Source organism: Camelus bactrianus, chromosome 11 (genome assembly GCF_048773025.1).
Source record: "Camelus bactrianus isolate YW-2024 breed Bactrian camel chromosome 11, ASM4877302v1, whole genome shotgun sequence".
Taxonomy (NCBI): Eukaryota; Metazoa; Chordata; class Mammalia; order Artiodactyla; family Camelidae; genus Camelus; species Camelus bactrianus.
In genome coordinates this window covers 27,489,374-27,512,191 of record NC_133549.1, presented here as the reverse complement: position 1 = coordinate 27,512,191, position 22,818 = coordinate 27,489,374, and the positions used below count along the sequence as shown (strand labels likewise).

General features: G+C 38.4%; 1 protein-coding gene across 1 annotated transcript in view; it reads right to left on the bottom strand.

Moving 5' to 3' along the window:
- Positions 1-2,885: 2,885 nt before the first annotated feature.
- Positions 2,886-22,818, bottom strand: part of CACUL1 (CDK2 associated cullin domain 1) — a 55,824-nt gene continuing 35,891 nt past the window's right edge. The window contains exons 4-9 of the mRNA XM_010969863.3: positions 22,048-22,143; positions 19,698-19,800; positions 17,547-17,636; positions 14,334-14,472; positions 8,211-8,254; positions 2,886-7,785 (exon numbers count right to left, since the gene is read on the bottom strand). Of these exons, the coding sequence (XP_010968165.1) occupies positions 7,745-7,785; positions 8,211-8,254; positions 14,334-14,472; positions 17,547-17,636; positions 19,698-19,800; positions 22,048-22,143 (513 nt within the window). The 3' untranslated portion in view covers positions 2,886-7,744. The remainder of the gene's footprint in view (positions 7,786-8,210; positions 8,255-14,333; positions 14,473-17,546; positions 17,637-19,697; positions 19,801-22,047; positions 22,144-22,818) is intronic.

The following is a 22,818-nucleotide window of genomic DNA, read 5'->3' as shown; positions in this document are numbered from 1 at the left end:
GCATCCATGTTGATGTACAAAGCTCTGCACTGCACTTCGGGCTCTACAGAATTCCTCTGCGCAGGTGTACTTCGTTTATTCATTTTACTGTAGATGAGCAGCTGGCTCTCCTGCTCTCCTTTTTGGTTACTACAAATAATGCTGTTGTGACCGTTTCTGTACACGCTCCCTGGGTGTAGACATCTACACAGGAGTTTCTCTAAGCGTAAATCCTGGGCTGTAAGATACCTGTTCAACTTCACTAGCCGACACTGTTTTCCGAAGTGGTAGCACTGACTTCCACACCAAGAGTAGCAGATGAGAGTTGCTGTTGCCATAATCTCTCCAACTGTTGGTATTTTCTGACTTTTTAATTGTTGCTAATTTGGTGGCTAGGAAATGGTATTTCTTTATGATTTCAATGAACATTTCCTGATGACTAATAATGTTGGACATTTTTTCGTGTTTATGGGCCACTTCTGTTTCTTCTCTGTGATATGCCTACTTAGACTTTTTGCCCATTTGTTTTTTTGTTATTGATTTGCATTCAGGTGCTTTTTTTTTTAGCAGTTTATGTATATATTGTGATTATCTGTGTCTTGTTCCAGTTGGGGCTTATTGTTCACTCTAGGGCATGTTTGGTAAACAAAAAAGTACTTACTATTAATGCAGCCAATTTTTTTTTTTACCTTTTCACTAATGGTTTGCCCTTTCCATCTTGTTGACAAAATCCTACCCTTCCCCAAAGTCATAAAAATATTCTTCTATATTGTCTTCTAAGCTTTGTAGTTTTAACTTTAATCTAGTAAATCTCTAATCCACTTGGGACTGATTTTTGTGCCTGGTGCAAGGTGGAAGTCCAATTCTTTTTTTTCCCCCTTGGGAAGAATTACTAGAGCCCCACTTACTAAATAATCCGTCCTCCGCCTCTAACTGATCTGCAATGATTACTTCCTGTACACGAGTGGGTCAGTTTCCAAGCTGACCTTTATTCTTGTCCATTCACCTGTTTATAACCTCTGTGCCAGTTCCGCCTTGTTTTAATCATGTATTTCACAGTAAGTTTTATACTCTGGTAGTGCTAGTTCCCCTCGCACTTGATTCTTTTTTAGGAATGTCTTCTATATATCCTTGACCCTTTGCTCTCCCATTTATATGTGAGGATCAGCTTGTTAAGCACCACAATGAAAGCCATTGGGACTTTTTTATTGGAATTGCCTGACTCTTAGGAAATTTGGAAGAGTTTGAGACCTAGATGATCTATGTATATATCACACTCTCCATTTATTTGGGTCAACAAATGTGCTTTTTAAAATTATCGTTTTTCTCATTAAAAGGCTTATATACCTTTAAGATTTTTAGGTACTTTATAATTTTTTTGTCCCTACTGTAAATTCTATTTCTTAATTACATTTAAAAAACTTAAAAGCCATTACTGCTTGTGGCTGCTGTGTGACATGTAATTGATATTTGCATATTGATTTGGTTCCAGCAACTTTTGATTAACTCATAATTCTAATTTACCTTGTAGATTCTTTGGATTTTCATAGACAATGTGATCACACAACGTTAATCCATTAATAGATGAGTCACATTAATTAATTTCCTAATATTAACCAAGTTGCATTCCTGAGATAAATCCAATTTGGCCATCATTTGTTATACTTTACTTTAGACTTGGCTTACAAAAAATGCTTTAAAATGCTTTCCTTATTGATGAGTGCAAAGGGATATATATGTCTATCAGATCAGATTTATTAACTGTGCTATTTAAATCTTTTATGCCCTTAGTGATCATAATAGTTATGTCTTCTGTATGACCTGCTAATTAAGAAGTGCATTGAAAATGCTTATTATATTAGTAGCTTAACCTATTTCTCCTTGTAGTTGTGGCCTTTTCTTTCTAAATCTTAAGGTATATTACTGGTCATTTAGGTGCATAATTTATAAGTTCAGAATTGTTATATCCTTCTGGCAAATTAAGTTCAATGTCATATGTAGAGGGGAAGGAAAAGGGCTTAGTGTTAAAACATGGGGAGACTGAGGTTCAGGAAAAAAACCTACCCAAGAACATACAACTAGCTGAGACTTAAACTTGTGCTCTCAGATTATATGTACAATATTCTTTCTACTATACCATGTTCTCTGAAATTCAAAATGCTTTAGAATTCTGGATTATTGAGGAATAAGACAATAGAGGAAATAAACACACATAAAGAACTGGCTCTAGTAGAACATTTTCACTCAATTTTTTTTAAAAATTGCTAAGAGGGAGGATTTAAATAGCTCTCTACTTGACTGGGACAAAAAAGCTGAAGAAGAAAAAATCAGTGATTCAAATGCAGAGAAAAAGAAAAGCTAAAGTCATCGAATCCTACTGTGTGGTAATCAAAGAGCGGACATTACAATACAGCTCAGGTTATAAAGAAGAGGAGGATGAGAACTGGCACCCTCAGAACACCTGTAAAGAGAGAGCAAAAGAAACTAAAATTGTGAAGTTAAGACTATAAAAATCTAGGGGATATTACTAATTTCATATCAAGGAAAACAAAAAGTAATTTTTATAAAGCACAGTATAATCAATGCAAAAAAGCTCCCAAATCATAAAAGTTTTGATTAAAGGTCCATAATGTACCAGTGTCAAAAAAAGAAAAACTACGTATGTTCACATGTCTATATACTATACATGTATATAGAATATGTCACCATATGTATAAGGTACACAGTTTATCACTGGCACAGAGGTCAAGACGGACACTGACCCTGCAGGCTAATTAACTGTGATGGGACATGGACAGAGTGTGGTTATCATTTAGGAGGCATTATGAACGTCCTGTAAGCAAAACTGTACGTTCTGTATTGTAACAAAGTTACAGTAAACCAGGTATCAACATAACAAAGCCAAGGACATCTGTACAAGATTTATTTCATTAACCACAATGTTTGAGTGATGGTATATACCCGATACAGAAGGAGTGATTCAAATCCATCAAGGGTTAAAGATCAGAGCCAAAGTCAGTGGCTTTGAATTCCCAGTCAATAAGAGTTTCATCCACCATTTTGTTTTTCTTGGATTAACAAGAGTTGATGTACAAAACACCCTGTTTGAAGCTCCACCATGCTCTCTAACAAACAAGCACCACCAGGGACTAGACTTCATTGCTTCACTTCATCCTTCCTCTGGCTATGCTGGTGGGTGGCAGAAGCCTCTTGCCTGCATTTGACCTCCATTTATTCATAAGCATTCCTGTCTCCAGCCATAGCTCCCCCCAACAGCACATCTCAATAATTTCTCCTGAATTGCATGGCTGTCATATTGACAAACAGGACTAATGAGAGCAATTAAGTTGCCATCTGTTTAACAAAACATACCCTTCTAAGAGAACATCCACAGTCTTATTGCATTTAGTACAGTCACAACATTGACATGGCATGTGAGAATCAATACAAAATATTTATTTTCTTCAAACCACAGAATTCACCCTAGAGCCACATTATAAATTTCCCAGAATTGTAAGCCATTAACATTCTTCTAAACAATGCAGTCCAACCAGAAATGAACATAATTTCCAATCAGCAGGGGTACAACATATACTAGGGTCCTGTAAGAATGTACCTCTGATTAGCATTTCCTTTAATTCTCCCACAGCCACTCCACCAACATAAGCAGAAAAAGTGTATGTACTTGTACCACTCGGCTCTGGAAAGAGGTTCAAAATAGGGTCTTGGCCAGTGGAGATGGGAAAGCGTCCATGACTTAGTTAATAACCAGTGGGGACAGAAGAGGAATCATTTCCTTTGAAAAGAACAAGAGTCCTTTCATATATCCTGGTGGCCAGAAACTGGGGCAAATTTCAACAGGGTAATGACAGTAACAGGAAAGCCACTTCTCCATGGACTCCTATGTCTGTTTTAACTTCTGATAAACATGAGCTACATCTTACACAATCTTATTGAAAACAGTCATCACAACCAAAAAGGTCCTTTTAAACCTCTCCTAGGTGTCAGTCAAGGGATTCATATTCTGATCTTAAATTTTAAAGTCCCCTTAAGAGGCTTAAACCTGGATTAAAGTACATAATACTCTGAAGCTCAATGAGACACCAATTAAAAAAAAAAAATCCAAACAATGACTGGATAGTCAATGGAGGGGTTTTGCTTTTTAGTTGTAAATATTTTTAGTATCTCAGATTAGCGTATATTCATAAAACAATGTTTAGTTATCTAATAATAGCTGCTTATTAGACAATTGAATTTTAGCTCAAGGGCAATGCCACTTGCATAATAATCACGGAAATAATGAGCTGCAATGAAACAGAAAAAACATAGAAGAAAATAGAGCCAGTCTCAATGAGAAGACGACAAAATCTGAAGGGTTACCCTGGGAGATTAAACAGGCTCACTAAATACCATGACACAAGTGCTCCCGCTCACTTCTTAACTCCAGAAACCAATCGTGTTTGCTAGACCACCATTACCTTTGCTAGGACGTGTGCACAGACCATCACTCTGAAGTTCTCCTTTTGTGCTGAAAAACTTTCAAATCCCTTGTTCGGTCAGTACAGAATATTGCGAGGTGATGCGTGTGCAAACTCTTCCTGAGGAATTCTTTGTGTGCAAATTTGCAACCTGACAGAAAGCATGGCATAGAGCAAGGGGAGTGACAGCCGTGGTGCTGGAAAGGGGCATGCAGAGTTAGCCACCATGGGCATCCAGCCTTCCGCAGGCTCGCTCACACATCAGCTCTCATCCCCCACCCCAAAGCAAGGGACGGGGACCGCCTCAAACGTGTAAAAGGGACAGGGTGAAAAAAAAAATAGTAACTTTTCCACAAAATTTAATAATGCACAGCTCATGCATCCAGGTTTATGTTTCTTCTCACAAACTCTACCTAAGAACTAGTAGGTTGAGTCACACCACCAGATTTTGCTCTCTGCCCTCCAGAAAACAAAGCAGTCGAGTTAGGATGCAGCTGTGACAACAGAGGACATGAGATGACACTGTTACTGAAGCTTAAGGCCAACCTTTGAAATAAGTACAGTCTCTCAAAACAATGATCATCTACTGATGTTACGTGTCATCATTCCAAGGGGAGCAAGCTGGCTTTCTCTGGAGGGTCTGGTTTCGGGCCGCACATACATACCAGGCAGTTTGGCCAAACCAACTGCGTGTGTTGCCTCATGAGACCACCAACCTGCTTTACAGTTTTCTGTCTTCAGCGACTTGGGCCCCACCAAAAGCCAGTGTTTAACTGGCATGGAGAAACTGTATACTGTGCTGGCAAGAAGAATACAAGGACACACGAGAAGAAAATACTTTCAGGCAAACAGTGCTTAGGCAATCCAAAATGGAGGCAAATCTGATTCCCTCTCATGTTGCAAACTAAGATTTCTGCTAAGACTCCCAATTAAATAAGCAAAGCCAGTAACAATGTAAAGAAACAGATTCTTCATACTGCAGTATACTTCAAGGGGCCAAGATGAGTAACAACCAGGTCACCTGCACTGGAAAAACGTGTATATTCTTTCTACAGTGCCTTCCAATCACGGCTTTGCATCACCAAGCCCTCACCCACAGCAAGCTGCAGCCACTGTGCAAAAATGTACAGAGAAATTCAGTTCTGCAAACTTTACTCTGCCCACTTTTTGTTAATACATACATAATAAAAAGACAATATAAAATATTTCTTCATTAACTTAATAATGCAAAAAGCATCCAAAGATTTTAATGCCAATTCACATCATAATACAATGCTTTTTATAGGGAAAGTTTCGTTGTTGGCTGAAGAATACTCCCTCCCAGAAAAAGCATTTCGGTATATGATTAGGCTACTGGAGAATTCATCCACCTTTAAAGAACCATTCCAATTTTATTCCTTCCAGAAACATCATTAAAACCACTCAAGAGCTCAGTTGCAGGTGTTATTTATAAGCCTGCAGCAAGCATTCCATCAAGTAAAATCTGAACTTCATAATAAAATGGAATTCTTCCTTGATACTAGAATGTTACTGGTGTAGCAAATCAAACTGTACAGGGCATACAGAGAGCCTGTATATATTCTTACAGTAATTCAGTGTTTATCGAGACAGTCCAAACTGCTCACAGTTAAATGAGCCCAATTTAAAGTCCTCCTCAAAATCCACCAACTCTGGTTGATAAGTACTTAAAAAAATAACTCTGACAACTTTTACTTCTCTGAAGAATAAGTGGACAAATAGAGGACTTATTTTAGGTGACTGACTTGCTCCTAACACCACACTTCTAACTCTCCCACCCAGCCCGCTCCCCCAAAAAGGACAAAGTGAATTGGCAAAGGCACCTCTACTAAAAACCTGCCATCAGAGTGTGACAGTATCCCTGCCAGGTCTTCTTGTGTTGTCCCAAGTTCTCTGAAGAGGCAAATATTAGTCCAACACAGCCCAACGCTCAGGCATATGCTCGATTCAGATTTAAGCAAAACTGAGGAGGAAAATGTTTTTCCCTTGCCACAGCTTTCTATTTCTCTTTGCCTTTCAAAAACAATTCAGAATAAGCTTCAGAGTCTTTTATAAGGAACTAAATAGCACTGTGGGTGTATGGAGACAGAAAACACAGCTTTGCCACAGCCGGAAGGGAGCCTTTAAACAGAAGTGCTGCTGCTTCTCTATTATGCTCAAATGTGATGTTTGAAAAGACGCAGACTGCAGACTTTTTTTTTTAAGTACTTATCTCACCCATTTAAAATGAAATGGATCAGGAATCCCACATCATTGATTATATTTGGATTTAATAACCGTACCTGCTTCCTAGAGCATCGCAGGAACCAGCTTTTACCGATGGGTGATTCTCCACAGTATTAAAAAGGGAGTTTTAGTGCTAAGGTACTGTCCCCTAAACTAGCATAATGCCAACACTACAGCAGCTGGTGAGATCATGTTGTGATGGAGGAAATGGAAACGTTCTACAAGGTTGGTCCCTAACATGCCACGGTGAGGCCAGAGGAAATTTGGCCAATGTGCAACATGTTTCTATTTTCCCACTTATTCAGCATCCTGTTATCAAAGTCACACCTGACATCTTGGCGGGTTAGTCTGTGATTTGATAAACGTTTTCGGGAAGCATTTGTGAGTTTGACAACATGGTCACAGAGTTGCAAAGTGCACAAAGCTCAAGGCACAGAGTAGAAAACAGTTGTGAACTGATGGGGGGAAGAAGTTATATTGAAAGCAGGGTTAGCATTTTTAACAAGACTGTCTAATGCTAAATAAAGACCAACTCTTTTAAAGGGGTTTGTTTTGGTTATGGGTGAAAAATACTGTATTGTAATGATCTGCTTGATTTTAAAGCAAAAGATATCTTGATGTGTGAAACCAATATGCCAAAGTGCCAAGTCCACAAATGAACAAAACAAGTGCTTTAAAAGAAAAAAGAAAGATTCTTCTGCTCTTGTATTTTTGGAGGAAGCTGCTGATTTTGGCTGCCGTATCACACTTAGCAATGGTCACTCTTCATGACGCCTGTTGCTCACGGAATCTGTAGATAAACTCATTAGAAGATTGTCCCATTTCAAAATTATCCCCAAGTCTAGCAGCAACTGTTTTTATCGTTTTTGTTTTTCTTTGTTAGTTTTTTGTTTTTTAAAATTACAAACCAAAGTAAGAAGTCCAACATCCTCTTCCGAGAACAGCTTTGTGACAGAGCTCCTGAGTGTCTGCAGGACCCCCGCTGTGCTCTGCAGCTCCAGTGTGTCCTCTTTTCAGGAAGGAAGGTACCTCCAGCACAGTCACTATCTGTACCCTCTGGAACTTGCACATGCTGATGAGCTGTCTGAAAAAAACATCAGAGGAGGAAAAAGCACCAATGGCAGACAGCATCTGACAACGGTAGGAATGTTTATTTAACACATACATCTCACCCCTGTCCTAATCCCCTAAAAGGAGGTTGGGGAAAAAAATACCTCAAAACCATGTGGTTTTGAATGAAGTAAAAGGGGACAAGATCGTCAGGAATTGAGTCTGGGTCCTTATCTCATTCTAGGAGAGCCTGACGAGCTGGCAGCCTCTTGACAACTGCCCAAGAACCACTACCACCAACTGGACCTGAGAGCTGCCATGGCTTTTGCACAACAGCCCGACCCTGACCACACACGGGGCCCGAGAGCCCACCATCAAGAACACCGTGGGTATCATTATAGCCAGTGGCTGCCTTACATCACAAAACCATCAAAGACGGCAAGGAACATCATTACTTACTATAAGCCAACTCATCCCCAGCTCTCTTCCGGGACTGGTCACCTCTGGGGATAAGAAGAGAAGAGGGAGTCAACAGAGCTGACTGACATCTTCACACATCAAAGCAGGAGAAATACACTGGCATAACCGATAATGGAAATGGAGCAGACATTTCGGTGCTAACCATCTATTCTAAAACAGACATTAAATGGTAGCTGAGTCATTTATAATCTGAATGTTCTTAGATAAAAGGTGCTATCTTTTAAATATAGAAAGCCATTAAATGAAGGAAGGATTATCTATAAAGATGGTTTATACTGGGTTCTAGAAATTGGTTCAGACTAAAATGTCTTTGAAGAGAAATCTGGCTCTACTATCAATGTCCCTGGTGACCTGCATATAATAGGGCAAATTTCAAATATGAAAATAGAATAATTCAAAATCTTCCCTTAAAAGCCCTATTATGTGACCAAAAACTGCTTAAAGCTTCTGAAAAATCTCAGAATCTTAATGTACATGAATATCCTTCTTGCAGATAAAAGAACATGAACCTTTACATACATTAACCAGTTCATCTCCAAACACCAACAGAAGTTCTGGTTCCACTTTAGAGATAAGAAAATCGAGGTATGATTAAGTCTTATGCTACCTGTAAATCCTATTTTTTGTCTCTCTAGTTTCTTAGGCAATAATCCAGACAAATGACTAAAATGCTTAAGCAATGAGTGATAATAACCAATTCACTAGCTTTTTCTTCCTCGGCCTCTGAGCAGCATTTCCACAGTTGACCTCGTCCTTCCTAGGAAACAGTCCTAGCTCTGCCCAACAATCTATCCTTGGCCACTTTTTCTTCTCTGTGTATATTCTCCTTAGTCTAGGCGAGCGGTCAATCCTGTCTTGTAACTTGAAATACAGTGCATATGTCAGTGGCTTCCAGATTTGTCTTCAGCTCTGACTTCCTCACTACACCGGGACTTACAGGTCGAGCTGGCTCATCGCCACTGCTGCTCGGATGACTTCCAGATACTGCAAACTTACAGCAGCCGGAATGCACTCCACCCCTACGCCTTCCTCGGTCTTCCTCAATAAATCGCACCACCATCCACCCAATTACTCAGGCCAAAATCCTAGGTTATCCTTGATTCCTCTCTTTGGCTCACTCTGGAGCATTCTGACCCAAAACATAATCCAAAATCAACCACTCCTCAACTGCACAGCTACAATCCCAATCCAAGCCACTACCATCTCTCCCCTACACAACGGTGAGAGTCTCATTATCAGTCCAGGCAAGAGTCAGGCAATCTTATGTACAAGCATAAATAAGATTATTTCATGCCTCTGAAAAGCCCTTCAGTGGCTTTCCATTACAGGTAAAAACTCAATTCAAATTCATTTTCCCAGCCCTGTGAGATACGGCTCCTCCTACCTCTCAACCCTCATCTTCCACCTCTGCTCACTATGCGTCAGTCACTCTGGCTTGCTTTCTGTCCCCGGGACCTGTCAGCACTTCTGCACTTACTCTTTTCTCTGCCTGCAGCACTCTCCCCCAAGTAGCCATGCGGCTGTCTCCTAGGTCTAGCTGGAGGCACTACATTACCAAGTGAGCTGAACAGCCCCTCTGCCAGGCCCTGCTCACTCACTCTCTATCCCTGCTTCGTGCTGTTTTTAGCCCTTGTTATTACTTGAAACAATTTGTTTACATGTCTGTTATTAATCTCCCAACAGCAGAGCATAAGCGCCATGAAAACAGGAACTCTGCCCGCCTTGTTCCCCCAGTACCCAGAGCAGTGTCTAGCACATAGTAGAAAATGGTGAGTAATTCATTAGCAGCCTCTACAGAGGGATTCAAATCCTAGCCCAAGTAATTACTTCATGCTTTCGTGTCGTCTTCCAGATTACCGAAGTTTCCCACTTTCTCTAGTTACGCCCAAGAACGTAAACCAGGACAGAACCCTCTTGCGCTGAGTGAGAAGTCTTAACGACCGGCAAGAAAAGAACACACCAAACCGTCTCTGAAGGGTTTTTCTCTGGGCTGAGCATTTAGAGAAAAACAGACGCAAGTGTTAGTATGGACTAGCTTTAGGTGGCCTAGGGAGCTCTGAGCAGACCTGCTCTCCTGCCACTTTTTAAGCATCTCTATTGTTAACGCTGGATCTAGCCAAAGCCAGTGGAGAGTCTTACACTAGCCATCATCACGGCGGCGTTAACCAGCTATTCTGTAACCAGTAAGATAATGCTGATCAAGAAAGAAGACACAGGACGGCTCTTGTATCTGGGACCTCTATAGACAGTCTTCATTCCTACCTCCCCCCAAATATTTTTTAATGGAATATGCAAAAATAGAAAACCACAGATGTGGAAACCACAGGAGGCACAAAGAATGTAAATGTGAGGTGTGTGAGAGGCTGCCAAAGATATTATTCAGCGCCACAAGCCTGGAAAGCTATTAGCTACCCTCAAAGCCAGATCCCTGCTACTAAACAGAAAAGCCCCAAGCCCAGAGTGACCCTCTCAGCTGAAAAACCAACAATACCCCTAACAAGGTTCTATTTTGTTCCAGAAATCCAGGTAACAATCACTCAGCAAGAACATTTTTACGTGCCTTTAAAAGCTATTTGGTACATGCTTCGAAGAGGCCTGGAGGCTGGTTTGAATGCAGACGCTCCATCTGAGGGCCTGCATGTTAGAAGCTCCCCAATGAGCTTATCTTCCGTAATGTGATCGCTGACAGCGACAGACACCAACCTGCCCTTCCCCCACAATAACAATACAATAATGCAGGTAACACATAAACAGAAAATGTTTCTCTTAGCTTGTATGTTACTTCTAGCTTTGAAATAAGTCCACACTATACTTCCATGCAACTAAAGACGTTTCACATAAACTTCAGCTCAAATGAGAATCTGTCCATTAACTTCAAAAGAGGATATATTTGACAACATTAACATGTTATTTCAAAACACTTCAAAGACTTTCTCTGTGCCATCCACGTTACAGCTGTGTGCTGCCTATTCAGGACTCCCTACATCACATAAATGGAACACAGCCTTACATGAAAAAACAGCCTGCAAAGCTGAACGGGAATCACGTGATTGGCTAGACACAAACCATAAAATGACTGCTCACAACAGGAGAGCCAGTAACAGATTTTTTTGTTAGATAGCTAATACTATATTTTTGCATCATGGGACACCATTTCTTCCAAAACAATCTAGCCAAATAATGGTGGAAGGCAGCACCAAGTCTGGCAGGGCAGCTACGGAAGGTCCATGCGCAAGAGCTGGCAGCACAGGCAGCCCTTCCCTCAGCTGCCAAGTGCACGGTGTGCGCACGCCTGTCTGACAGCTCGGAGGCAACTCAGCAGTGAGGTGGAGTGAGTCTGGACTGTCACCTAAAGCAGGGCCTACTCTGTGCAAAGCACCCATCAGAATAACTTATGAGGCAGACTTTAATCCTCCCAGTAAATGTATAATACACTGTTAATTCTAGAAATGGCCCAATTCAGTTCATAAAATAGAACATCTTAATTTTATCACCTTTTGGAATACTAATATTTAAATTTCACATGAAAGAATTCCATTAAGAGAAACAAAAATTCCAATTTACACAAAAATCCAAGGCATTTCCTTGAATATGACCAGCCTGGCCTTAGCAGAACAGCGCCAGGTTGGTTCTTCATGTTCAAAGGCAATGTTACAGGAGACTATTCATGGAGTCAGTGCCCCATCTCAGCCCAAGCAAATTTTACATTAAGAGCTGCTACACACCAAGCAGTCCTGCTCCCTGTTCCCTTATTCCAGTTCCAAAACTGGGACTAGGAAAATGTCTCCAGATATGTTTAAACAGTTCCACACAGTTCTGGATGGTGAATTTAAGGTGCTCAGAGACATGTACAAGAGCATCTTCCTACACTGCTTCACAGAAGTAAGTTTTCAGAAGGCTGTTTATTTGTTAAAGGCTCAAGAAGCTTGGCTCTAAAATTACAAGCAAACATTCAAATAAAACATGAGTGAAAACATAAAAGACTTCAAAATTATGGTAAGCCTAGGAAAAAAGTTACAGGTACACTCGGTTTCTTTTGCATTTATTTGAAAAGATTTGAGAAAAAACTTATAATTCAAAATACATTAAGCCATAAAGAAAAAACTTGATAACGTTAGTTACACAAAATAAAGAACTTACGCATGACTTCAAATAAAACAAAAAACCACCAGAAGCAAAGTCAAAAGACAAACTGAGAAAAATAACTGTCTTATCTTGAGTAAACAATCTCTTCACTACAGAAAGAGCTCCTAGAAACCAAGAAAAAAAGACTAAAAATCAAAAAATCAGCGAAACACAGAAACAAAGGCCACAAAGAACAGGCACTTTGACACGCTGCTAGTGGAGGTGCAGAATGGCACAATCCCCCGTGGAGGGCATTTTGTTGGTATTAAGCAATTTTACCACTGCATCTCCTCCTGACCCAGCTTTCTCACTTAACGGGAGTTACTCTCCAAACACACTGACAACAGGTACAAAATTACACATGCAGCTTTCTCTGTAATAGAAAAGACTGGAAATAATTCAAGTTGCCATCTACAGAGAACTGGTTAAATAAATTATAGTGCATCTACACAATGAAATGTTTAAGAAAGGAATAAAAACAAGAACATACATTGTGTTTCCTGTCTCTGTATATAAAATAAGCACTGAAGGGAATCATAAGAAACTAATAAAAACGGTTACCTAATGGCTGGGAGCAGATGAGGAGACAGGTGGGAGTAAAACTTCTCAGTGTATATACACTTCTTGTATCATTTTTTAAAACTATACGAATATATTACTCTTTGAAAATGAGTAAGTGAAATTATTATAGCATTAAATGGCCTCATTCTGTGTATGAAAATAATACTGCTGTCAGAAATACTACAATTGATGTCAGGAGACACCTGACCACTGGGCATCAGGGAGAAAAATCAGCTGTTTACATCCAGCATGTCCCAGTGGCCTTTCCTCCCCCTAACTTGCCACAGGAAAGGCAGGATTACCAGGCCTGTCTACACAGCTTCCTGGGGATAGCTGCCTGAGCCTTTCCAGTGTGAGCTGCCAGTGAGGGGGGTAAATGACCAGTGGATTACTCAGTGCCCCTCTACCACAGGAATACAGATGCCACCAGGACAAAAAGGGAATTCATACCAATCCGTGGGCCAACAAAGAACAAACCTGTGCTGAAACCAGAAACTTAGAAACAGTGATCTTGGTCAAGACTAGAATCCTGAGATGGAGCTTGGCCCCAGAACCTATGAAAGACGGTGCCCATCCTCCGCCCCACCCAGACAGGTGGTCTATTCTCAGGGCACTCTGTGGTCACAACTACGCCTCAGTGAGGAACTCGGGTGTCTTCCTTTCCACAGGTTTCTTCAATGTGAGGGATTCAAATAAGAGAAGGTATGTAAAAGAGCTAAGGAGGAGGCAAGGATTATGAAAATATAAAGTACCACACTGCTGTACCCTTCAATGATTTGGTGACGTAACAGGGTGTTTTCCCACAGGGAATCAAAGAATTTTTACAAAATTTTAGTTGAAAATATGCACTTGAAAGATTTTCTCTGATAAAGCCATGATACTGAATTGGAAATTTTAGAAAAATTAGCTAAGCGTATGTATCAAAACCAAGGGAGGCAAATTTTTGTGGACACATATAAGTGATACTCTACTTTTTAAGAAGAAACAAAGTTTAGGAAAAAGTGAAAATATGAAAAACAGAATCTAAAGCCTCTTTACCAGTTTAGCCGTAAAACTAGTCATCTGCTAGTTTAGTCATCAAAGTACATTATAACTGATCATAAAACTTTTACGAAGTTTTTCCAAATGTTTGGAACTAGTCAGAAGAGCTCTTGGAGGCGGCCCAGCCTATCTGCCACCCCCACCCATAAGAGACCCCTTCCTCAAACTCTACTCAAGTGAAAAGCAGCTTCCGTGACGTCAGAGCCCAGCTTCAACACGTCCACGGACAGGGAACTGACCCCTCTCCCAGCAGCACCGCCCCGACTCCTGGACAGTTACCCCCCAAATCCTAAGAACGCCGGCTGCCCTCCCCCGCCGAGCCATCTGGCCCAAACAAGCAGATACCTTTTGTCACAAAAGGAAAAGAAAACTTGCCTCGTAAAACCGTTTTGTATAAGTTCTCTTTGAAGTTTCTGATCTTGAGCAGCATATTCAGAAAGTTCAGATTCCACCGCCCGAGGGAGAATGTTTGGAATAAATTTAGAAAATAGAGTCGGAGCCATCTGAACCCACTCTGTGAGGGAAGGAAAAGATCCATTAAGGAAATCATGCAGAGAAATTAAATAGAAACGAGAGAGTTTTCTTCTCAAAGAACAAGAATATATACTAAACCAAACTTAAAATGGGGAAAAAAATCAGTGCAATCCCTTCTGATACAGAGGTTAAATTTCCTTTCTAAATAGAAGTTACAGAAAGTGAGTATTTTTACATTTTACTGATTTAACAAAATTTAATGAAAACCCCTAGAGAATTTCTGAATGAACCTTATCAAAATTCCTAAATATATAAGAAAACATGAATAAAATAACCAAAGAATTCTAAGTGGAAGGGGACCTGGAGGGAAGGGGTTTGGTGGAAATACTTAGCCTGAAAAAGTATTAAATAAAACAATATACTGGCCAAGAATACAATAGCACATGTAGTAATAAGCAGACATAAAAAAAGAAGTACCACAAAAATGGGGAGGCGACAAGAGAGAACATGACAAAGATGAATTAGTATCTTTATTGTAAAGCATTTTAACAGATTAGGAAGTCCACATAAATGGGTGAAAGACAGGAATGAATTTAAGAAAACAAAAATAAACAGAATAATAGGTTTGTTAATATTCAGAAAAACTCAAGCTAAAACAAACATACACTCTTGCCCAGTACTCAATGGACACTAACAATATGAAAAATGCCCACCTGTATGCCCTTTTGGACTCTTTTAATCTAGCCCTTCCAAATTTTCCCTTCTGGAAAACATCTTGGCTGTATATATCAAAAACCATAAAATGTCAGTGCTCCATTTAATCTAGCAAATTCACTTTAAAAACTGTAATCTAAATAAGTAATTCTAAATCTGAAGAAAAAAACAAAACACGCTTAATGCTATGCAATGCTGAGTCATTAGTAAATTTTAAAAATGTCCAATGAGAGAATACCTAAGTTAGAGATGGCAAAAAAAAAAAAAAAAAACCACCAAAAAACTCAGAAAACAAGCACCGCAAATACCACCAAGGCCAATCCACTCACCACCCCTTGTACTAATTCATGTCAAAATGTTCTCAACAGTGCAGTGTCTGTCTCTCCTTCAAGTTCAGCTCAAAGATGGCTTTAGTCTCAATTCAGTGCCCTGGGGAGCCACTAACCCATCAGTCTGAGCTGGCAAGGAGTCAAACCAGTCTGCCATTTTATGGAACTCCAGGCATTCAAAGTGAAAATGAAGAACAAAGAAAGTATGTGTATTAAATGAAAAAAGGCAGGGTAGGGTGGTGGGAACTATTCCTAGACTGAGCTTTGAAAGACTGGATGGAAACACATCTAAAACGATACTATTTATTAGAATCTGCAAGGACTAGGGCCCAAGAATCCATAGTTTAAAAAACTTTAGGTGATTCAGATGCATTCATTTATAAAAATCAGCATTTAAGGACTACTGCAATGAAAGAAACATTTACATTTAAAATTCAACTTTTAAAATATTTTAACCTTAATCTGTCTGGTGAATAAAACTGCTTTAACAAACCAGGAACACAATGGGTACTGGGAAGACAAGTTAATGTCAAAATTTGCTTAACAGTATCTCAGAAAATACCTAGGGTAGCAAAAGGTTAGTCTGTGATAAAATTCACCTTTTCAAAAGGACAATTGTCAAACACAGAATTCTCCTCACAAGTAGTAGGAATCCTATTACCAGAGCTCAAACCTGGATAAAATAGCACTTAGATAAACATGTATCTGTAAGGTTTTCTACCCTTAGTGACTATGTTCATTCTGTAATTTTGTTACTTATGATAAAGCCAGAGCTGATAAAGCTGCCTATTTGGGAAGCAAAATTTAGAAATTTGTCATACTGCACTTGGATGCCTGCCAAAACAAAAGAACGAAATCATTCATAACCTGGCACTGAAAGAAAAATTCAGGAGCCACTTTCATCGCAGTTAGTAACATGAAACTCAAAATTCTGAGAAACTAGAAACACATGAGCTGATTGGACACACGCAATATTTCTGCCACCTTAGGTAAATAATTACAGGAATCGTATGTTAAAAAATTATGAAGACTAGAGTAAGAGCTGATCCAAACTTAAGCAACATTAAATCTGAATACTCTAGAAGTCACTAATTGTTTAAAGTAGACTGAGAAAGGAGTTATTTCTGACATCACAGTCTACCCCCAGTATCAGTTTTACTTGGTTTCCATTTTAACAAGCTAAATTCTGACATATATTTTAATACTAAGTAAATAAACAATCAAGACATCAATTAATTAAAATAAAATAACCACTGGATCTAAGTGGACAGCAGTAACCACAGTTAATAGTGGCATGCTTACTACACTACAGGTACTGTGTTAAGCTCTTTAGATCACATTTTATTTCACTCAATCCTCAAATGATAAAAGAACTTCACAAAAAAGGTAATTACTGTCAAAAAAGCATCCCTTATGTTTCTAGATTGAAGAACAGTTTTCTACCCTGAACTTCTGTAGTCTCTCTCCTCGCCATTTTTTAATTGGCTAGACAACTGTATGGGAAGTGTGAGGTTCTGGCTTGCAAACAGGAAGATATATACAAAAGCATGTTGGGATTCCTTTAAATTCACAGTGTTTTAGTCTAAGATAGAGACATTAAGATAATCTACAAACCACACCTTTGAATATAGTGATCTCTGAGTTTTGGCTCTGCTAGTCTCTCTCCTCAAAATATCCTTATGCAATGACTGTAACGTTACCAACACTTCCAGATTCCTTGTGTAACAGGCCTAACAATAGAGTTGTGAATGTGTATGTCTGGGCAGATCTGCAGGACAGGGCAGAAGTGAAGGAGAAACTCATAACAAAAAAGAGATTAATGACAGACATGAGATTCAACTTTCATCTCAAGTGTCACCTACAAATTATTTCTTGTATTTCCCAAACCTGTTGGTTTTCACTAGTATAGAGAGGTTTCCAAGGGAGGTCATGATATCTACTCAATTTTTTGCTGTAACAAATCCAAACACCATTAGGCCTCAGAAAACACAAAGAAACATGGTCCTCTCACACAGGGCTGGAACTGCCATAAATAAACAAGCCCAGCCCCTGAAGACTTGACGCTGTTTACCTGGTCTGAGAGTGTACAGGCCTTTCACAATATTTGCCATAGTTGAAGGTGTGACCTGAAATGGTGTTGACTGGGCTTCTAAAAGTAAAGCTGAAATAAAGAGAAAATGATTTAGAAAAATGTACCACTTACTGATTGTCAAGGTTTCTCTTTCTATCACCCTTTTTCCCAAAAACTGAAGGGTAAACAAGGGCAAGAAAAGAACAGCCCAAGAGGACAAACCAAGGGTCTATACACTACAGTTTTTGGTGTTTGTTTTTTTTTTTTAAATCCAGTGCAGTAGAGTTCAATCTAACAAGTAAATATGTGCAGGACTGTTGAGACACTAGCAGAAATGATTCAACTCACGGAGGTTCTTTAAAGTAGTAAAGCTTCCTAAAACCAACAGTCTTCACGGTTCTTGTGAGTTACAAGTGCTTCCCATTAAGTTTATGATTCACAACATTTACATTTGGGGGATGAAATGTTCCCTAACTCTCGTAATCATTTCAACATTAGGGTTCCCGTTCCTTCAAATCACCATGTATGATGCTCTTGGAATTCTTCTGAAAGACACGTCACTAGTAATTTTAGGAACCACAATCAGAGTCAGACACTCACTTTCCCAAATGCTGCACGTGTACTTTTTTCTTACTGAAGGTGAAGGTAACAGATCACACTGGCTCATCCTTCCCAAGTTCAGGACTCTGGTAACTACATGACCCTGACTAATCATGACAACAGTTCGTTTTCTTTTAGGTTATCTACGGCCATACAAAAATCTTATTAAAACATTTTTAAATGGATAGGAATAATTCCTTTAAATAACATTAACACATACAGATGAATTCCATCATTTAGTGACTACAACAGGTACTACTGACTCAAAACAGCTCGTTTTTCATTTATTTTTCAAAGACCTTAGTCTAAGTCAGGCTTGTAAAATTACATAAGCTGTTTTCTTCTGTCCACGCCTTTCTTAAAATGAAAACGCCATCTCACTTGGCCAAAAATGATTTTGTAGTTTCAAGCATACAATGTGAGTTATATGTGAATTTATGATGAAGGCCAGGGGAGCACTGTTCAAGTTTATCCTTCTGATTTTATCATCAGTAGTTAGTTATAATTTTGAATGACAGATAAATTTTAAGGATGACAAATGTTAGGCATTGCAGAAAATCATATTTTAAAATGCGGTGTTCAAAAACTGAAATTATAAACTGTAGGTTCTCTTCTACTCAAGGTTCTAATTTCAAATGTACCCCAAACCCAGGCTCTGCCTCTATGGATCCATCTTCCACCTTTCTGGCCTTGTTCCCACTAACTCTTCATGTTCTATCACATTCATCATGTAGTCAAATATACACGTTTGCAAACAGCCTCTATATAACTATAACCACCTGTGTCAAATTTGATAGCTATAAAGAAATGATAAATTCACAGACTAAATTATACATAAAATGTATATAAATTTAGGATGAGTTACTTGAAAATAATCACATTCAATAATAAAAGGTTATTAGAGTTGAGAAGGTGTAACATTTCACTAAACTCCTCTGCACTTAAAACTCCGCAGGAAAACAATCTTTAGAAGATTTTCTAGTTGAAATCCCCTTTTAAGGAAAAAGAAATGGGAATTTGAGAGAGCAGTAGCTTGAGAGAGGAAAGAAAATATTTACTGAGTATTTAATACGTGCTAGGTACTTTACATATGTTTAATTCTCATAAGTTTTATTTAATTTAGGATTTACTTTCTCACAAGCTAAACTGTCATCTCCCTTTTTTTTTTTAAACACAAACAAGGAAACTGAGAATTCTATGCTACCATTTCAGAAACATTAACATTGCACTCCTTCTAGAATTACCTGTAACAAAGTTAGGGGTGAACCCCTTAATAATATCTCCCCCAATGTCAGAGAAAAAAGAAAAGGGCAGCAAGCATCATGCCAGATATGAAGGCACTGTCCAGTGACCAGGCTGCTCCTAGCTCCCTGGGTCACATTTTCAATTCCTCAGTGTCTCTCTCTATATAACTGGACTTTAACACTTGCTATATGATTCAGAAGACGTCAACATCAGGGTTGAGATGCCAATGCTCTTTGATTAAAAAAAAAAAAAAAAAAAAAACCACTGCTAGTGTTATCTTACCCCTCTATAAGTTGAATTACTTACGCATTAGGCTGTATATGTGCTTTTCTGCAACATGTTCCGTAAACAGCTTTATAAGATCATCTTTTAAGTCTCTGTTAAGCTTGGTTTCGATGTAAAACTTATTCTGAAAAAGAAAATAAATTATTTTTCAGTGTATCAATTAGAAGGAAATGATTAGTCTAATGAACTGAAGCACTAAAAAAATTGTTTTGGCAAACAATTCATAAAGGCATCAATTAAAACATAAAAACTCGACATCAAAAAACAAAAGCCCTGTCACTATTAGTTATAGTCTTCCTAGCATGGGGTTAAGAGCACATGAAGATAAATGCTATGAATCATATACCCCAAAAGGAACATGGGAAGATACCCAACATTAACTAGTCAGGAATGTAATGGACCGCACTGTGTGACAGGCACTTAATATGTCCTTTTAAATTACTACATCATCATCTAAAGGCAATACCAGGAAACACTAGTGAAAGGTAACCCACTTGCAAAGATCCAGGCTGACAGCAGACAGTGGACACACATTGGTTGACTCTTTAACAAATATTCCACTTCAACGATTAGTGGACGTCACTCAGCTTATGACATTCCTTAGGGATGGATGGTCTTTGGTTCAAAGACAGACACAACCCAAGGTAGCCCAATCAGACTGAGAGAAACCTAGGCTTTAGTGAAAAGTATCTTACGGTCATCTTACAATGAGGAAAACAACATGAAACAGAAGTGTAAAGCAAAGAGACAAAAAACAACCTGAGGTCTTCATAACACTGCTGAACCACAGATTCAGCCAACCTCAGAGACTGCCTTCTTTCTAGAGTTTTATTACAAGAGATAATTCTTTATTTCCTACAATCACTTTGAATCGGGTTTTCTGTTTCTTGCAGCCAAAAGCATCCTAATAAGAACAACTGGCTAGTCAAAAGGAATTTGTTCATGTTTTAAATGTTAACTCAACGCACAGGAGTGGAAAATGCAAAGAGGAATGTCAGCAAGTTGCTCAGAAATTCTCTCAATGCTTAACATTTTTTTCTTTCTAAAAAATTATAAAAATAACATGCACATAATTACAAAATAAAGCCATGCAAAAGAGTATGCCACAAAAAGAAATCTTCCACAGCACACCTTCTCTCCCATTCCCAAAGGTCCCATTCTGCACTGCAAAAACTTTTATGTATTCTTTCTAAAATGTTTTTTGCATTTTTTTGGATATGCCTTTTTTTTCCTAATAAAGAAGAAAATACTTGCTGATGAAGAAATATAACATACTGCTTTATATCTTGCTTTTTTTCACCTAACGTATCTTGAGAAGATTTCTCTCTAAAATAACACACAGACATGTCATTATTATTATTATTTCTTGGTGGGGAGGCAATGGGTTTTTTATATATTTTATTATTTTTTTCTTTTAATGGAAGCGGGGATTGAACCCAGGACCTCATGCATGCTAGGCATGCGCTCTACCACTGAGCTATAACCTCCTCTCTCAGACATGTCATTATTTTTTAATTACGTATTTTTCTACTGTAAATATCCTCCATAAATTATTTAAATAGAAGTCCCCTGCTGATAAAACATATTTCTCCCAATTGTTCTGTTTTGCTTTTTTCAGTAAAGCGTATCTTGTGGAGAATAAACCATTTTATAGATTGGCATTACACATACAGCCATCTCTGCTACAAAACGTGCCACCCATCATCCCCTGATCTAATCAACAGAGAGGAACTGGGATATTGGTTTCTAAGGGCTCCTCCGTTTAACAGGAACACTAACATTAAGATCCTATAACTTAGAAACTAATACAACACTGTAAATCAACCATGCTTCAAAAAAAATCCTGTAACTTTATATATTTAGGGGGTGAAGGAGGAACTAATCAACAAAGTCAACAGGCTGCAAGTTATACTCATGGCATAATTCTCCAAATGAAAGAGATCATCAGAATGAAAGCAAATTTTATTGTTCTATTTTTTTATGACGACTTAAGTTGGCATTTACTATACGTCATGTTTTTAGATATGTCTTAACTCTCTACTTTCTGAAGATAAGAAATCTTTCTTACATATCTTTATTTTCCAAGCATAGAATCTTCCATATGGCAGAAAAAAATTAATGCTAATTGGGTGACTGCTGATTATTAATGCTTAATTGTCTATTCAGCAATGATATTTATGAAATTTTAGAACAGTAAAAGGCTAAAATATTTCTTCTGTGTCAACACTATCAAACATTGATGAACTAGATTAATTTCCTTTTTTACATAATAAACAGTAAAAGAAAAATAGAACATGCTTAACCTTCTGCCTGTGTCTGCACTTAGACCAAAAACTGGAGTATCTTGAAAGAGGAAACAGCTCTAGCTTACCATATATATGAAAAGAGGCACAATGCTCTGCAATGCTCCCATATATTGTCCAAGAGCTATATTAAATCTTTCAATATAGAGATCTGGCGGGCTGGCCTGTGAAAAAGAACATAAATGTGATTATTCTGGGAAATGTGGTATAAAGATCTTCCAGCACAATCTAAAATGCAAACAGAAGTTAATCAAAATCCATACTGAAATTCACAATAAAAAAGAGGAGGCTTATACCCTGAAATTTAGTTAAAGCTTCTATCTTTACTCCAAAATCTGCTATGCAAAGCTGAGGTTTGGTTTAGCTGTCATTAAAAATTGTGTAACCTTACCATATTAGTTAAAAGGCTTGCTCTGTTAACAAGTAAAAAGGTGAATTCACAATTAAATGATATGATTTTAAAAATTATCATTAAACTATAGACATTTACTATGGGAACCAAACTATATTTGGACCTGTAATAGGGAAAAAATTCAAGGAAGTGGTAAGGCTTAATATACTATGAAAATGGCTGTTGATAACATTATTGGCTAGAAAGCAGAACTCAGATGGTCCAAATACATCTACAGCTCTGGACAGCAGTTAAAATATAATACATGCTTGGCATTTAACTCATTGTTACCAAATACCATGTCATAAAGCCATCAAAAGAGAACACTTCCAATTTTACTGCATGTTGTGGAGTGTGTGTGTGTGTCCCACACAAAAACTGGTATGTTGAAGCCCTAACCAATGCAACTATATTTAGAGTAAGAACGTAATTAAGGCTAAACGAGGTC